General features: G+C 49.0%; 1 protein-coding gene across 1 annotated transcript in view; it reads left to right on the top strand.

Moving 5' to 3' along the window:
• Window positions 1-10,776, top strand: part of RBM20 (RNA binding motif protein 20) — a 199,522-nt gene extending 188,746 nt beyond the window's left edge. The window contains exons 13-14 of the mRNA XM_003255460.3: window positions 2,389-2,510; window positions 7,183-10,776. Coding sequence (XP_003255508.2) covers window positions 2,389-2,510; window positions 7,183-7,293 — 233 coding nt within the window. The 3' untranslated portion in view covers window positions 7,294-10,776. The remainder of the gene's footprint in view (window positions 1-2,388; window positions 2,511-7,182) is intronic.
• Window positions 10,777-16,567: the final 5,791 nt, after the last annotated feature.

The following is a 16,567-nucleotide window of genomic DNA, read 5'->3' as shown; positions in this document are numbered from 1 at the left end:
AGGTGCTTCCCCTAAACATCACTTACAGCATTATTATTCCTATTTCACAGATGAGGAAACTAATCTCAGAGAGGGTAAACAGTGTGCCTGAGGTCACACAGCATAAGTAAAAGAGTTGGGTTTGACTCTATATTCTATTTTCTCTCCATGACACTGTGGCTTCCAAGGTTGTTGTTTTTTTGTGTTTTTTTTTTTTGACAGTAGAAGTCTTTGTTCAAGTGAAATCGTTTCCAGAACTGACAGAAGATAGCTCTAGCTACACTGCTGGGGGCTTTGGCTACCAGCTCAATCCCTGCTTCAGGGTCTGTGGTAGCTCCTAGGGCATCTGTACCCCTTTTGGGGGTCCCAGGACAGGGACTCAGGGGACTCAACAGGGGGCTTAATAAAAACCCCAGGGCTTCTTTCGTGGTACCACCCAGCTGGCTCATCCTCCAGAGGCTGGGACGGGACTGAGAGTGTGGCTCTGATCAAAGCCCTCCTTTTTTCCCAGCTGCCCCTCTCCTGTAGTGTGGGGGTCTCGGCTCCCTGCAGAGCAGCAGCAAAGGGAAAACTATTTTGTAAGAACGGAGGAAGGAGGCAGACCTTGCTGAATGCGCCTCTGCCAGCACCTACAGCCAGGAACCAGGACCTGTTTGTGAGGTGGAGGGGAGAACTGGCCCCCACAGCCCAAGCTGGGGCCACTTTTCCATCCTTTGCAGAGAGGAAGGAAAGGACATTCAACCTCCCTCCGGGCACCTGGGCCTGAGTGAGGCCTTCTCACTTCTGGGGACCACTGCTAAGGGCATGGCATGTAGCCTGTGACATGGCAGTTAGAGAAAGCCAGGCTGAGGACGCCGCCTCAGGCCCCGGACCGCAGCCCCGCTGTCAGTCCAGGCAGGCCTCCTGGGCTCCCTCCTTCCCTCCCATCTCACTCTCTCAGAGCTGCCCTTCACACTGCTAAGTGGCTATTTTGAAATGGAAAAAAAGTTCTAATGACAAGTCTAGGCTGCTTCCCTCTGACAGGGTCTCCTAGGCACTTAGCTCAGTGTCCTGGGAGATGGGAGGAGGAAAGTGAAGCCACCCAAGCAGCTGGGCTTGCAGTCGGCCACGCTGTGCCTTGGAGCAGGCACTGTCATGAGTGGAGACCTTGCCTGTCCCCATCCCTGCAAGAAATTGCTGTTCCCTTGCCTGTGCCATTCCCAGGCCCTTTCCTCCCTTGTACCCTGGATGGCCAGACCTGAAACCATTGCCCAGCCCCAGCAGAAGAGAGGCTTGCCCCCCAGCCTGCAAGTGGGATTGGGTGTTCCAAGCATCACCCCTCTTTCTTAGTTCCCTGATGGGTCCTGCTTCTCACAGCCCTCACACCCTGCCCTTTGGCTGGCGCTGCACAGTCAGGTGCCTGGTAAACAGGGCATGTGTTCCTACCTCCACTCTCAGGTGAGGAAACTGAGCCGCAGGAGCAGTTCAGCTGACTCTCCCAGGGTCACATGGGTTCTTAGCATCTGGCCTGGACCCTCTCAGAGCTGGGCTCTTTCCACTCCACTGACTGACCATGTCTTCAAAAGGAGAACTGTGACCTGCAAAACACCTTTGTGGAGGCTGGAGCAGCCACCATCCCTTCAAGGATGAATCCCCTGGCTGTGACATTGTCACTCCTCTCTGGTGGTGGTGCCATTGTTTCCTTTGCTTGGAATCAAAAGGCCTCCCAGAATTCTGGGACTTATATTTAATAAATCATAAATGAAATGCTAATTGATGGTTCAGATGTAAAGACTGGAGGAAGTGGGAAAATGTTAATGATATACAATTGCAGGAAAAAAAGAGGACAGAGAACTGTAATTAGGGTATAACTAAAATGGCCCCCCAATAAGAGGCCTACATATAGGTTAATCATGTGGAGGAAAATATTTGGGTTGAAGTGACTCTGGGTGATTTTTTCCTTCCTTTTATTTACTTTTTTTCTGTAAAGAACATAATTCTAAAATAAACAAACAAAAATGAGAGAATTCTTCAAGAGTCCTGGTCACAGCAGCTGCAGAGAGTGGTACAGTGGAAAGAAATGAAATCCAACAAGTGAACTATCAGAAATGTCAGAATCACCTTCATTGTTCTTGGAAGGAGGCTGATAGTAGGAGAACAGGCCAGCTGCAGGCCATGGAATGGCTAAGTGCTTACCACACCATCCCTTACATTCACAACCACCTGTGAATGAAGTGGGTGTGAGTCTCTTTGTGACTGTTCTGCAAATGAGGAAACTGAGGCTTGGAGAAGCCCGGTAACCAGCCAAGGTTAACAGCAAGTGAGGGGTGGAGCTCGTGGCTCCCATTTCTACCTGATGGCTGCCAGGACACAGGGGTCTGCCTCCCACGCCATCCTAACCCTGCCTGTCTATCCCCCATCCTTCCCCAGGGGTGGAGTTCGTGGTTCCCAGGACTGGCTTTTATTGCAAGCTGTGTGGGCTGTTCTACACGAGCGAGGAGACAGCGAAGATGAGCCACTGCCGCAGTGCTGTCCACTACAGGAACTTACAGGTAACCATCCACCCTCCTTGCCCAGCATGCCAGGGGCTCCCCAGTCACCATAACTGGGCCAGGTGTCTGGCGTCCTCGGCCTTGCTTGCCTCTGAGTCTAGCTCCTACCTGCAAGGCCTACTCCAGGCCACAGGTTACTTGCCATTCCCCAAGCACACCAAACTGTTTTCTGCTTCTGTGTCTGTCTCCTTCCACTACACGGAGAACTCCTAATCTTCCCATAAGACTTGATTCCATCAGGCTGCTCTCCACGTGGTGGCTACCTCCCATGTTGCTCCTAGCACGTGTCTCTACTTTAATACTTGAAACATCCTGTTTGGGTTGGCTTTGGCAATATCCACTGTGATCCTCTATACTGTGAGTAACTCAAGTTAGGCCAGTGTTCCTCCGGCCTGTGATTGGGACTGACCCCTTCCCACAAGACTCGGATGTTCCAGTTTTTCTCTGTTTCTGTTCCCCTATGCAGGTATCCCTGCTTGCTAGAATAAAAAAAACACTGCTTTGTTCTTTTTAACTGTTCATCCATACAGCAAATACTTATCACAGGCATGCTAGGTACCAGACACTATTCTAGGGACTGGGGATACTGTAACAAGAACAGCAAAGTGGACAAAAATCCCCGTTCTCATGGATTTTTCATTCTAATGTAGGTGACAAGCAATAAATAAAATAAATGGTATAGTATGTTAAAAGGCGACATATAAAAAATACTCTACACACCGTATTTCACCCAGTCTAAGGTGCCATCATTTGTAAGGCACCACTATTTTTTGGTACCAACTAGAAAAAAAAATGTTGCAAATCGGGTGATGAGACTCCATCAACTGTAAAATGCATTTTTATTTCAGAGATATTAATGTGTGAAAAAATGTGTCTTAAGATCAATGAAATATGGCAATATGTTCTATAATATATACCTAATTAATATGTAATATATTAGAATGTGGTTTTCATGATTAACTTCTGGCATGGGCTAGGTTTTGACAGCTTAACAGAAGACATGGTATATCAGAGGGCCAGGGGTAAGTATCTCAACACACCTCCGGTTTTTACTACAAGGAATCAGACTAGTTATTTGAACCACAAGGCCTTGACTCAGGAAGTCCTCACAGTGGCTGTGCCCAAGTCCCAGGCTAGGCATTACTATTATCATTAAATTGTTTAAAAGTGACTGATCTAGCTGTTCTTAACCGGAGACATGAATCAGACTCATCTGGACAGTATTTGTAAAATACAGGCACTAAGTTAGATATTTAGTAGAATTTGGGGGTGGAAGGCAGGTTGCAGGAATATGTAATTTGAGAAAGTTCTCCAAACGATTCAAATGTGCACCCCTAGTTAAAAAAAAAAACAAAAAACTCAGATATGGGCCAACTTTCTTGTTTAATAATTGAGAAAACTGAGGCCCAGAGAAGCTATATAATTCATCCAAGGCCACGCAGATAGTGAGTTACTGGGCCTAGAATCAAATCGCCTGATTCTGAATCACTTTCCTCTTTTCACTCTACTATACTTGTCTTGGAAACTGAGACCCATAATGTCATGGCCTGGGTCACCATGTGCAGAGGACTATCATAGGCTATGCCCAAACTCAAGTCATTTAAGCCTCTGATTTCCCTCCAGAAAGCAGCTTCTCTGTGACTGAGGCAGCCACAGCGCCAGTGGCCCAGGACTAGGCCTCTCCTGGGGCAAGGCAAGAAAGGCCTGACTTGGTCAGAGCAGGAGGGTCAGACTGGGTCCCACAAAGCCAGCTAAGGGAAGTCATCTAGCCTGAAGACATAATCATCCCTTTTCCCAACAAGATGAAAGCTACAGAATGGTAAGGATGGAAGGGGTCTTGGAAATCATCTGGTCCTGATTTTCCCAAACCTTCGTCTTTGTACCAGCTGGCATCTTTTTGAAATGCAGCTTCCTGGGCCCGGCACGGTGGCTCACGCCTGTAATCCCAGAACTTTGGGAGGCCGAGGCGGGTGGATCACGAGGTCAGGAGTTTGAGACCAGCCTGACCAACAGTGTGAAACCCCGTCTCTACTAAAAATACAAAAATTAGCCAGGCGTGGTGGTGCGCCCCTGTAACCCAAGCTACTCAGGAGGCTGAGGTAGGAGAATCGCTTGAACCCGGGAGGTGGAGGTTGCAGTGAGCCGAGATCACATCATTGCACTCCAGCCTGGGTGACAGAGCGAGACTCTGTCTCAGAAAAAAAAAAAAAAAAATGCAGCTTCCTGGATCTCACCCTACACTTGTTTTCTCATTTTCTCTAGGGCTGGGCCTGAGAGCCTGTATTGTAAACCAACCTTATATCAGGCTCTGATAGTTCGTGTGAGAACCTTTTCTCTCACCCAGCATTTGCAGTGGTATTGTGCAGCCCTTCAGGGGCCACACAGTTCAAGATCACCTTGGAAGTTAGGAAGAGTTCAGACTTGCCAGGGACTCTAATTCTAATTCATGTACGTTTCCCAGGGCAGTGGACTGCACTGTGTTCTGAGCCTCTGGGCCACGCCCCCAGGCAGACTCACCTCCCCGCAGCAGGCCAGAGCCATTCTTGTAGTTCTCAAGCGCGTTGGGGTAGACATTGGCTAAGCCCCTCGTGCCAGCCAACTGCAGTGCAGCTTTACCTGGTGCACCTGCTGGGGAGCTGGGAGTTTCCACCACAGGCCTCCCACATAGGATTTCTGTCAGGGGCTTTGACAGAATGCCTCTGTCCACACAGCCTCCCCAACCCCAAGCAGCAGGTAATGGCTGACACTTAAGTCAGGCAACTTTTAAACTTAACACCACTGAGAGGCCTTGAGTTGGGGACCAGAGGTTGCTCCTAAAGGCAGGGAGCAGGTTGAAGGAGCCTCTGTTCTCTCTGAGCAGCCTGTGCTGTGCCCCACGGCTGCTCACGGCTCTGCAAGAACCCGCCCAGCGTGATTCAGAACAACAGGTGGAGCCAGCGCTCGATAGGAAAACTAGACACCTGCTTGGCCCCAGGCCCTGGAGCCGAACGTGTCCATGTACAGGACGCCCATTCACTTGCCTTCCTCAGCACACGGTTTACCCTCCCTTAGCCAAGGCAGAGGAGAACCCAGGCCCTCCATCAGCAGCTTCGCCTGCTGCCATCCACCGTTTGCTCTTCTCCTAGTCAGGCTGCACCCGTTTCTGGAAGCCAACTGCAGTCTCTTCTATGGAGACGGCAGACAGACCTGGTCATCTCACACACACCCTCTCATCTGACCCACAAACCATCCCAGAAGGGAGGGTGAGGACAACACTGTTCCTCCCATTTACCAGATTAGGCGTCTGAGGCTGGGAGAAGAGGAGTGGCTTTCTCCAACTTATATGGCTGGTGCTGCTAATAAGAAAAGCCAACATTACTGAGTGTTTATTCTGTGTCAAATGCTGTGCTGCGTGCTTTGTGTTGCCTCTCTTCGACTTCACAGCAGCAACCTTATGCGGTTGTTGCTGTTATTCTCCTCCCTTCACAGATGTCAGAGATATTTGATAACTTGCCTGCTGAGGGATAGGATTTGAACCCAGGTCATATGACTTCAAAGTGCACACACTTAACCACCGTACTGGTCTGCACCCTCCTGTCTCCTAATCCAGTGCTCTTTGCCTTTTCCTTGCTGCCCTGTCAGAGAACCCCAGCTGGGGCCTCAAACCTGTCCCAGTCTGCGTCACTGTGTTGACTCCAGATAGCCCAGGAGCGGCCCGACCTGCCTCACGGTGTTGGGCTGAGGCCAGTCATAGCAGTTGAGTGTTCTGGGGTCATGCAGAGGCAGCCCTCAACGGTAGAAGAGACAGGCCCATTTTTAAATCCATCAAAAGACCTCCAAGGCTCCCCACCCACTAGCCTGCCCTGACAGGAAACAGGTTGTTAAGAGTCTCAAATGTCAGGCCGTGGTGCTGTTTTGCACAATTGCCATAGGCCAGCGCTCATTTACCCTGCCTTCCAGCTTCCCGCCCTCTGCCTTTTAAGCACAGACATGTTGCCTAGAGCTTGGGCTGTTTCTGGAAAACAGAGTTGTTTTGGGAGTTAAATGAGCTTATTTAAGTCAAGCAGTTAGAACAGCACTTGACGCTAGATAAGGGCTTTGAAAGTGTTTGCTATTATAGCTGTACTTTCTACTCTTTCTTTTCTTTTCTTTTCTTTTTTTCTTTTTTTTTTTTGTTTTAGATGGAGTTTCGCTCTTGTTGCCCAGGCTGGAGTGCAACGGTGCGATCTCGGTTGACAGCAACCTCCGCCTCCCAGGTTCAAGCGATTCTCCTGCCTCAGCCTCCCGAGTAGCTGGGATTACAGGCATGTGCCACCACACCCAGCTAATTTTTTGTATTTTAATTAGAGACTGGGTTTCTCCATGTTGGTCAGGCTGGTCTCAACTCCCGACCTCAGGTGATCCACCCGCCTCGGCTTCCCAAGTGCTGGGATTACAGGTGTGAGACACCACGCTCAGCCTGTACTTTCTACATTTTCTACAGGAGACATGTATTACTTGCAAGCTAACATAATGAGGTACTTAGCATAAGTTCTGTAGCCCCAGGGGGGATCTGTGAACCAGGAAGAGGGTAACCCCCACAGCTAGGCACAGATGCCAGGAGAGGGATGATTGAGGCATGTCCCCTCCTCTCCTCTCCTTCTAGGTCTCTACTAACATGTGCCTTCCTCCACTTCCCCTCTTCTTTCCACAGAAATATTTGTCCCAGCTGGCCGAGGAGGGCCTCAAGGAGACCGAGAGGGCAGGTAGCCCGAGGCCAGAGGACAGCGGAATCGTGCCGCGCTTCGAAAGGAAAAAGCTCTGATGCTTCTGCTTCTGCTGCTACTGCTGCTGCTGCAAGGTTGGAAGGGAGAGCTTGCCGAAGTGGGGCCTTCCTGATTCTGGGGACAGGACTAAAGCCTGAGAGGAAGGAAAACTAAGCAGGGCACGTTGCTTGGGCTTGTTCCCAGAGACTCACTGAAATGCCTCTGATATGTCTCCAGGAGCAAGGCACCCAGGTGTGTCCAGCCCGCTGAGGGTCACCAACTCTCTCCCTGCTGACTCTTGTTTCTCTCAGTCTTTCAATTTGTTTTTCTCTCTTTTCCTCTTGTTCTCTCTCTCCCTCCCTCCTTATGTGCCAAGGATCATTTCCTTTTCACAAAACCCAACTTCTCAGGGATTTTCACAGTGTTTAAATTCTTGATAGGATATAACAGGTCAGGCCTGGCTGAGTCAGGCAAGGAAAAGGTTTAATGGAAACTCCTGGGTCAGGCAAACCCCTGCAGTGAGTCTATAGCAGTATCTCTGCCTGGTGTCCTGTGTATCCCCTGCGTTGAGGAGCCGAGTCAGGTCTGTAGTCCTGGTGAGGGGACATCACGGACAATCTGTTGGCAGAGCTGGGAGGGTCTTCATTAACCTCTTCCTCCAGCTGCGCCACCCTTTTGAAAAGCCCCTGTTTTTAATGACTCTTTCATCCTCTCAGTTATTCTAGAAATCTGCCAGACTTATGCCTTAAAGTAAAATTAAATGAATTTTAGAGAAGATGAAAAGAGCCCTTCATTTTGGAAGCTCTGATAAGTTTCCTCCAAACTTACTTCCCTCCTCTTGATTTCAGGAGATGTCGGGGTTTGTTCTATTCTGGACAATGAATTTGGTACAGATTCACTATAATTAAAAACAAAAACAGAAGCATCTTCCTCCAGCTAAAGCAGCAGTTGGCGTGGGCTTAGGTTGAATGCTGGCCTCTCTGCAATGCGTAGCATTGGCTTGAGAGGCACAGCTCCAGGCTGTGGAAAACAGAGTTGTCTTGGGGGTTAAATGAGCTTATTTAAGTCAAAGAAACATCATCTGTCCTTGATTCAGCCTTGGTGCCTGCACTCTGGGGTACAACCACCTCACAGTAGGATGGTTTTTAAATGGCCCCCCAGTTGGGGGAGAAGCTAAGGAAAGAGAAGGCTGCAGAGCCAAAGAGTGGCATTGAAGTTTGCTGGGTGTCTGTAGGTGGGCCCTTTCCAGCTGTGCAGATGGTTGAGGGCTCCCTGGGTTTGGCTATATGTGCAGACTTTGATACCAAAATGGTATGAAAAGTCGTGATTCCCACTGCTCTTTCTGGTACTGGAGGGTGGGTACCTTCAGGCTGTGGGGTCTCTAGCCTGATATTCCATTGAAAGGGTGTGGGATAAAGGTGCTGGGGGAAATGAGGCTCTGCCACAGCCATAGAGAGGCCCTTGGGCAGGTAAGAAGGGAGCCTGGAGATGTTTTCATGAGCTGAGATACTCTCCTGAATTAGCCCAGGAAAAATAAAACAAGGAAGACAGGTCACTCTCCCCTAGGCAGTTCCTGTTGTTTCTGTTCCTGACCTTGGGCAGGCAGACTGCGAAGGGACTGTGTAGGGTTTTGTTTTGGTTTTTTTTTCATTTTCCTTTTTATGGCATGTGAGAGTATACTGTACATTCTGTCCTTTGTACTAATGGAGGAAGAGCAGAGAGATTAGTTCAAGGCTGACATTTTATATCAGGTAACTGAGGCACACAAAGGGAGCAAATGAAGAACATAAAATGATCAGTGTAAACCTGAAAGCATGCAGTCATCAGCAAGGGACAGACTCATGGGAGCCGGTGAGAGAGAACAGTTAAGGCAAGCACCAGGGGAAAGCTGACCAACTTGAACAGATGTGATGCGGAGAGGTTGGAAGAAGCAAGAAACCTGAACTCATCATCAGGCTATTAAATAAAATTTATAGGAGGCTGTTGGTTGGGACTGAGCTCTTGCAATAGGCCCAGCAGACCAAAACAAAAGGGAGTCACACATGTTGAAGTTCTGTCTTCCAAGAAATCAGGAGAGAGAGAGAGAAGGAGAATAGCCAAATCCCCAAACAGGCCAGTTTTAACCAGCATGATAAAGTGTCCTTGGTTTTAACCTTTATAAGGAAAGCAGCTTTGAGATGACCAGTCTGGTTTTTGTTCTTTGTGTCTGCTTTCCTCAGCCTTTTTCTGTCTATAAAGCCAACCTCCCCCGCTCAGCTCATGGGAACACTCATTCTATTTTATAGAATGACATGTTGCCCAATTCTAGAATCAAAAATAAAAGCCAACTAAGATCTTTAAAGTAAATTTGTTGTAATTTTATCTTTTGAGAAGACCATATGGGGGCTGCTGAAAAGTTGGTATCTCAAATAAAGTCTGAAGATCATGGCTCAGCCCAGATTGCTCCCCTGGCCAACTCCACAGGTTTGAACCTGGCATTCTGGACACCAGCTATGCCTCCTCCATTTCTCAGAAAACCTTTGATCTTGTGTGTCTTTTTCCCACTGAAGGGAATTGTGGGGCAGTTCTTTGGCCTTCTTGCTGAACTTTGCTGGAAATAGCCCACAGTTTTTATCAGAGGCTAGAACTGTACATTATCAGAGAGACTGGACACTTTATCCCCTAGCAAAGTGGGAGCAGACTTTACCAGCTCATCCCACTCCACCCCGGCCTTCCCCCACTCCCCATCCCCAGCAGCATTTCCATGGAAATCCAGATGGTCGTGTAGTGTTATGGCTCCCTTGTGATAGACTGGCCTTCATATTGCAAAGCTAGGGAGAGCCCCTGGGGGAGGGAGAGAGATAAGGCACTATCTGCATTCAATCAGAACCTTCAGTTTAAAATCATCTAAGAGTCTATACTTAGTGTGTACATATGTATTTATTTTTATTTATTTTTATACAATTCCATTGGCGTGGTCCTTCACCGACCCTATGATTTGCACTTTTTATTCCTATGTGTGCCACACACAATGCAGTGTTAAAGGCAACCAGATAAATATTGATTTATTTTTTAAAGCTTTTCTTCAGTGTTTTGTCAACCATTTCAAAGTATCTCCCAGAAAAGGATGCTGAAGAGCAACTGCTACCTTAAGCAACAGATTCATATTTACCCCGGGTTAATACAACAAAAGGCCTGTGTAATTTACTTTTCATTGTTAACACCCAAAATAGCATCTATCTAGACAGTATCTGCAAAGAATTTGGAAAATGTGATGGTGTGAGCAGCAGCCATTAGTATCAGGGTTTCCCATTCTTGGACAGTCCGAGGCTGTGACCTGTTAGATAATTAGATTATACTTGAACTGGACCAGAGTTTGTTTTTTGAATTTATGAGAAAAACAAAAACACTAAGTTAATTTAAGTTTGAACTTGTAAAGTATTGAAATTTGCTGAGTGTCCTATAAATTGTCACTACTTTTCCTGATCTGTATAACTGACTGCAAAGTGTTTGTTTTTACAAAAGAGAGAAGATTTTTAATAAAGAGAATTTGAAAGCTGTGAGTGATTGACTCTGTATCATGCAGGGGGCCCTGACATTTGGCTGGGGAAGGCTCACCAAGCAGAAAGGTTGAGATTTGGTCCCTTTGAATTGCGAATTATTTTCAAGAGTTGAACAGAGAGGACAAAACAGGTTTTCTTAGGGCTCCAGTTAGGCTACCAGAGAGAATCAGAGATTCTCAGGGGTGATCCTCGGGGGATGAGTCTGACTAAGTGGGGGCTGCTGTCCTTTCGGAGGCTCAGATACGAACATTTCTTGGCCTCTTATAAACTCCTAGCTTTGCCACCCAGTGTCCTGCACCAGGGTTAGGCCATTTCTGGCAGTTCCATCCCCTGTGAAGATGAATATCTGGTGGTCAGTGCTGTAGTGGAAATAGCAGGCACAGGCAGAGGCCTGGCCCTGCCCCTGTTAGCCCATGACTTCCTAAGGCCCACTTCCTTGGATGTAAAAGAAGATAAGAATATTACTCGCTCCAGGTGTGGTGGCTCATGCCTGTAATCCCAGCACTTTGGGAGGCCAAGGTGGGTGGATCACGAGGTCAGGAGATCGAGACCATCCTGGCCAACAGGGTGAAACCCTGTCTCTACTAAAACTACAAAAATTAGCCGGGCGTGGTGGTGCACTCCTATAGTCCCAGCTACTCAGGAGGCTGAGGCAGGAGAATTGCTTGAACCCAGGAGGCGGAGGTTGCAGTGAGCTGAGATTGTGCCACCGCACTCCAGCCTGGGTGACAGAGCAAGACTCCATCTAAAAAAAAAAAAAAAAAAAAAAAAAAAAAAAAATCGCCTCCCAGGGTTGCTTCAGGGTTAAGATAATTGCTGGTGGAAGCACTTGGTGTGCTGCAAGGCACCGAATCTTGTTTGTTTTTGCAATCTGGACAGCAGCCCTCCAAATTTCAGGGGTTCTTAAGTTCTTTCTCAACCATTTCTTCTAGCAAAACAATGCCAGTCTTCTGGGCCCAGTTGGCCAGTCCTTTGAATGGCCCAGAATCTTCTCTGGGCCCTTCCCTTTTGTTGGCATTGCTCCTGAGTCAACAGGGAGTGGCTGGGCAGCCTGGACCCAGAGGGCAAAGTGAGGGGGCCGCCTGCAATTCCTGGGAGCAGATTGCAGGTCTGAGGAAAGTTCCTGCTGATCCTGTTGCTGTCTGCGCCCCATCCCCACCTCCTGTGGCCATCGTGGACCAAGCTCAGGCCTCCAGTTTCCAACAAGGAGGAGTAGGGAAACCTCCTTTTCTGCAACTGCTATCTATGCCCCAGATGGCCAAAGCAGCGAATGGGCCTAGACTGGTTCTGCTGCCCTAAGTACAGGATCCAGGATGCTTGGGGGTGCCCCTGGTGCCTAGTCCTAGCATGTTGTTCTATGTGGCACAACCCTAGAGAGGGCATCCACATTGTATCCTATGGGATGGCACCCCCTGGAGTTGTGCAATGCAGACACCCAGCCAGGGACACCCCCTTCCTTCAGGTTGCAGTTGTTCCCCCAAGCCTGGGTGTTCCCATTTGCTCTCTGATATCTCTGTGGGCCCTAGAGCCTGGTTCTGAGCCAGTCCACCAGGCTGGACCTCTGACTCTCAGACCTACTCCCTGTACCACACCTATCCCCAGGGATCAACTCCAGACTGCCCCTGCCGGACTCTGCCACAGCCTAGACACTGGGTTTCCTCCTCATAATGCCCTACTAGGTCAGGGCACTTGGATACTAACCTTGTTTTCTTTGTTTGTTTGTTTCAGACAGGCTCTCTGTCACCCAGGCTGGAGGGCAGTGGCACGCGATCTCAGCTTTGCTATAGCCTCTATTTCCTGGATCCAAGCCATCCTCCTGCTTCAGCCTCCCAAATAGCTGGGACTACAGGCATGTGCCACCACATCTGGCTAATTGTTTTTTGTAGAGATAGGGTTTCACCATGTTGCCCAGGCTAGTTTCAAACTCCTGGGCTCAAGCAATCCACCCACCTCAGCCTCCCAAAATGTTGGGATTACAGGCATGAACCACCAAACCTGGCAACAGCAACTGTTAACTGCCCTCTTAGGCAGTGGTTGGACATCTGGGCTCAACCCTGTCAACTCCCCATTCTCTTTTCCCACAATGACAGTCCTGTAAAGATGCCTATCCTGAGTGAAATTCCAAGCATGGTGGAGCAGGATGGCCCCAGAGACCCCCAAGCCTCTGCTCTTCCTTTTATAAGCCAGAAAACAGGCCCAGAGAAGAGAGGTGACTTGTTTGAGGCAACACAGTTTATTGGTATAGGGCCAAGACTAGAATCCAGATCCCTTGAGTCTTGCTGGGGCTACTTGGAGAGTTTATGATATTTCGATTACATTATCCTGTGAATTTTCCAGGTCTGGTCCTAGCTGGACTTTGGCACTCAGTGAGGGACTCAAGAGAAATCATGAATTCTCATGCTTTGGGTGCATCAGCCACACCTGGTGAGTTTGCTAAAAATGCAGATTCCTGGACCCCCCAGGGAGATTCTGACTCACTAGGTCATGGGGAGGACCCAGGCATTTGCATCTTAGCCAGCCTGGGGGGTAATTTAATGCAGGTGCAGTCCACCGATCACACTTAGAGAAACACTGCCCTAGATGTCAACCAGGGACTTCCCCAGTAGCTCCTAGAATAGAAGTGGCATTTACTTTACTGGGTGGTAGGGCCATTCAAGGTAGGGGCACTTTAGTGTGAAAAAGGCTTGACAGTAGGAGGCAGAGAAAAGGAGACCAGCATGGCCATGGCAGAGGGGGCTGGTGGCAGCTGGTGGGTGGGGGAGGTGGCGAAGGATGGGGGTGGGAGCATGTCACAGTCATCAAACTGGGTTTGGGAGCATGTATTATGATTTTTAGTTGCGTTCGTACTTACTGTGCTCAGGCAAAAGTCAATTTTCCAGTGCTCTCTTTATCTTTGTTAATGGCTGGAAGTGTTGTGGTTATTAAACGGCTCCTCCAGATCTGATGGCAGCCCTGCCTCTGAGGACAGAGAGCTGTGTGGAGTCAGCAGTCCTTACTCAGAGGAGAAACAAGGAACAGGGCCACTGCCCAGGGCCACGTCACTGTCAGCGAGGAACTCTGGGGTCACACACACTTTCTCTCCCTCTTCCATGTGCCACTACTACTGTCAACTCGGCCCTGCTGATTCCTGAGTCCCCCTGCATGGCACACTCAGTGTACTCCATGGGGCACTGTCTCTTGGCCTCTTCACAACTGGAGAAGCAGGTACTGTTATTCTCCCCATTTCATAGATGGAAAATGAGGCTCTGAGAGACAAAGTGGTTTGTCAAGGGTCAGATGACCAGTAAGTGGCGGAGTTGGGATTCAAACCCAGGTCCACGTGACTGTCAAACCACACTCTTAGCCACTATTCCCCACTGCCTACCTCCTGTTCCTGCATCTCCCTAAAGCCTCTAGACTCTGGGTCTGCCCAGAGCTGCTTGGATAAATTAGAAAGTGTAATTTAGCAATACTGCAGTTGCCTATGACTGAATTCCTGATTGTTATATTCCAGAAATTGATTTCTCCGGTACCTTTCTTCCCTGGAAAGTAGATAAAGAAAGGCCTCCACCCACAGCACTGTACCCAAAAAAATACTGTTTCTTCCTTCTTACTTGGGAGGATTTGCCAAGGGAGCTGAATCTGAGGGCAAGAGGGGAAGGAGGGCCCTGGGGGCTGTTCAAGTTCCTCCTGTTTCAGGGAGGAGAAGAAAGAGAAGCAGCTTGTTTTCTGCTCTCAGGGGACTTGGGGACAAAGGGGAGTGATCAAAAGGGGATTTCCCACAGCCCCAAAATGCTAGCCGGATTGCACTTGTGACCTCTCCTTCCTGAGTGAAACTTGATTGTTGACTTGCCTGCCACCTGTTTCCAACATGGAGTTGAGACGATACACGTACATGATGCCATGTGTCCAGATTAAGACAACAAAAAAATTATAAACGAGGATTGAAGAAAGTTGGAGGCAGCAAATATATGGTCTGTAAGGGCTCATACATCAAGAAATGTGACTAGAAGCCTGCTGGGAGCCAAGGCAGAAAGAAAAAAAAAAACATGCTCTGTCCTTAGGCTGGAGAGAGCATTCCAGGTTGTCTGGGGAGATTGTTCTACCTGACTCTATATTCTGGAATAATTCTCCTGAGGGACAGTACAGAGGTACTGAGAGGTGTTGGAAAAATCCTTAGGGAGATCACAGCCCAACGTTGGAGAAGAGCATAGTGGCAGCCCCTCTGGAGGGGACACTGGGATGGCTCCTGGTCTGTGTGAAGTGGTTCCTGATGTTGGGGCAGCACTTCCCAGTGTCCGAAGGCCTGATCCTTGCTCACACCTGCCCAGTCCACCTGACAGTGAGTATGCTGGCTGGAATTCATGAATTGTTGTTTGGGTTTATTTTCAAGCTCTGTTTTTCAAATTTCTCTGTTAAGTGGCTGAACTTCCAGGAACCAGTGTTCACAGGCCAAGGAGGAGGTCACCATCATCTCTACTACCTGAGTGCCCTGCCACACCCACCCAACAATAGAGAGCTCTAGGGTGGGGCCCCTGCTGTCTGGATTGTGGGGGGAAATAAACCTCTCCAGCATTTATTCTTTGGGGTTACCCCAAAGGGATGACCACAGCCAGGAGGGAACAAAGCCTGACTGGGAAGCGCTGACTCCCTCTGGCAGAGTTTGGGAACTGCCCCTCAAACCCGTCTGATAAGGAGCGGCCTAGGGAGGAGGGGTGCAAAAGGTGTGCCCCGTTTGCCCGTGAGATCTCTCACCATCACTGTACGCAAGCCTAGGAAGAACAGAGCTTTCTGGCTCAGGGACAGATCTCCATGCTGGGAATTAGGACCTTGAGTTCCTGGGTCAAATCCACAATGAACTCATTCTGAGACGTAGGCAAATGTTTACCTTCTGTTGCTTCAGTTTTCCCATCTGTGCATTTGATGTGTGCCTTGTGCGTGCCAGAGGCTTTTGGGGAGAAAATAAGATAAGAGTGGAGACTTGCTGTCAATCACAAGGTGGGGGGTGGTCACTTCTCTACCTGAACTCTCCCACATGGGCCTGTGGGGAGCTGTGGTCCTTGTCACTATCCTCCCGCCCCCAGCAGGGGAGTCTACCCATGAGGCAGGCTTGCTTGAGGTTAGCCAGCCTGGTCTCTGTGGTTTTTGTCTCCTGTGCTCCTCATATGGCTTAGCTTGGCCCTCCACCGACCCTACTTAATCCTGCCTCCTCTCCACCCACCTTCTCACTCCCACAACCTCCATTTGTGGTTCAGCCATGCTCAGTGCCTCAGGGGTTCCCAGATAGGCCCCTTCCAGCTCCTTGATTTTGCACATGGTTTTCCCACTGCTGGGAAAACCTTTTGGCCCTTTCTGTCTACCTGGAAACTATGATTTTTTTTTTTTTTTTAACATTCTACTTAGGTGTTATCTTCTTTACGAAGCCTTCCTTGACTTCTCTGACCTCCCTGCAGGTATTGCTGGTCCCCCACTGTGTCCCAGAACACTTTGTACCCCTAGCCCAGGCACACACACAGAGGCCCCTCTTTTTTTTTTTTTTGAGGCGGAGTCTCACTCTGTGGCCCAGGCTGGAGTGCAGTGGCGCCATCTTGGCTCACTGCAAGCTCCGCCTCCCGGGTTCACGCCATTCTCCTGCCTCAGCCTCCCGAGTAGCTGGGACCACAGGTGCCTGCCACCATGCCTGGCTAATTTTTTGTATTTTTAGTAGAGACGGGGTTTCACCATGTTAGCCAGGATGGTCTCGATCTCCTGACCTCATGATCTGCCTGCCTTGGGCTCCCAAGAGTCCCCTCTTTTATAGCCCTTATCATGT

This window comes from Nomascus leucogenys, chromosome 3 (assembly GCF_006542625.1).
Source record: "Nomascus leucogenys isolate Asia chromosome 3, Asia_NLE_v1, whole genome shotgun sequence".
NCBI classification, from domain to species: Eukaryota; Metazoa; Chordata; class Mammalia; order Primates; family Hylobatidae; genus Nomascus; species Nomascus leucogenys.
The sequence above is the reverse complement of the archived record's forward strand: the minus strand, read 5'-3'. Positions and strand labels throughout refer to the sequence as shown.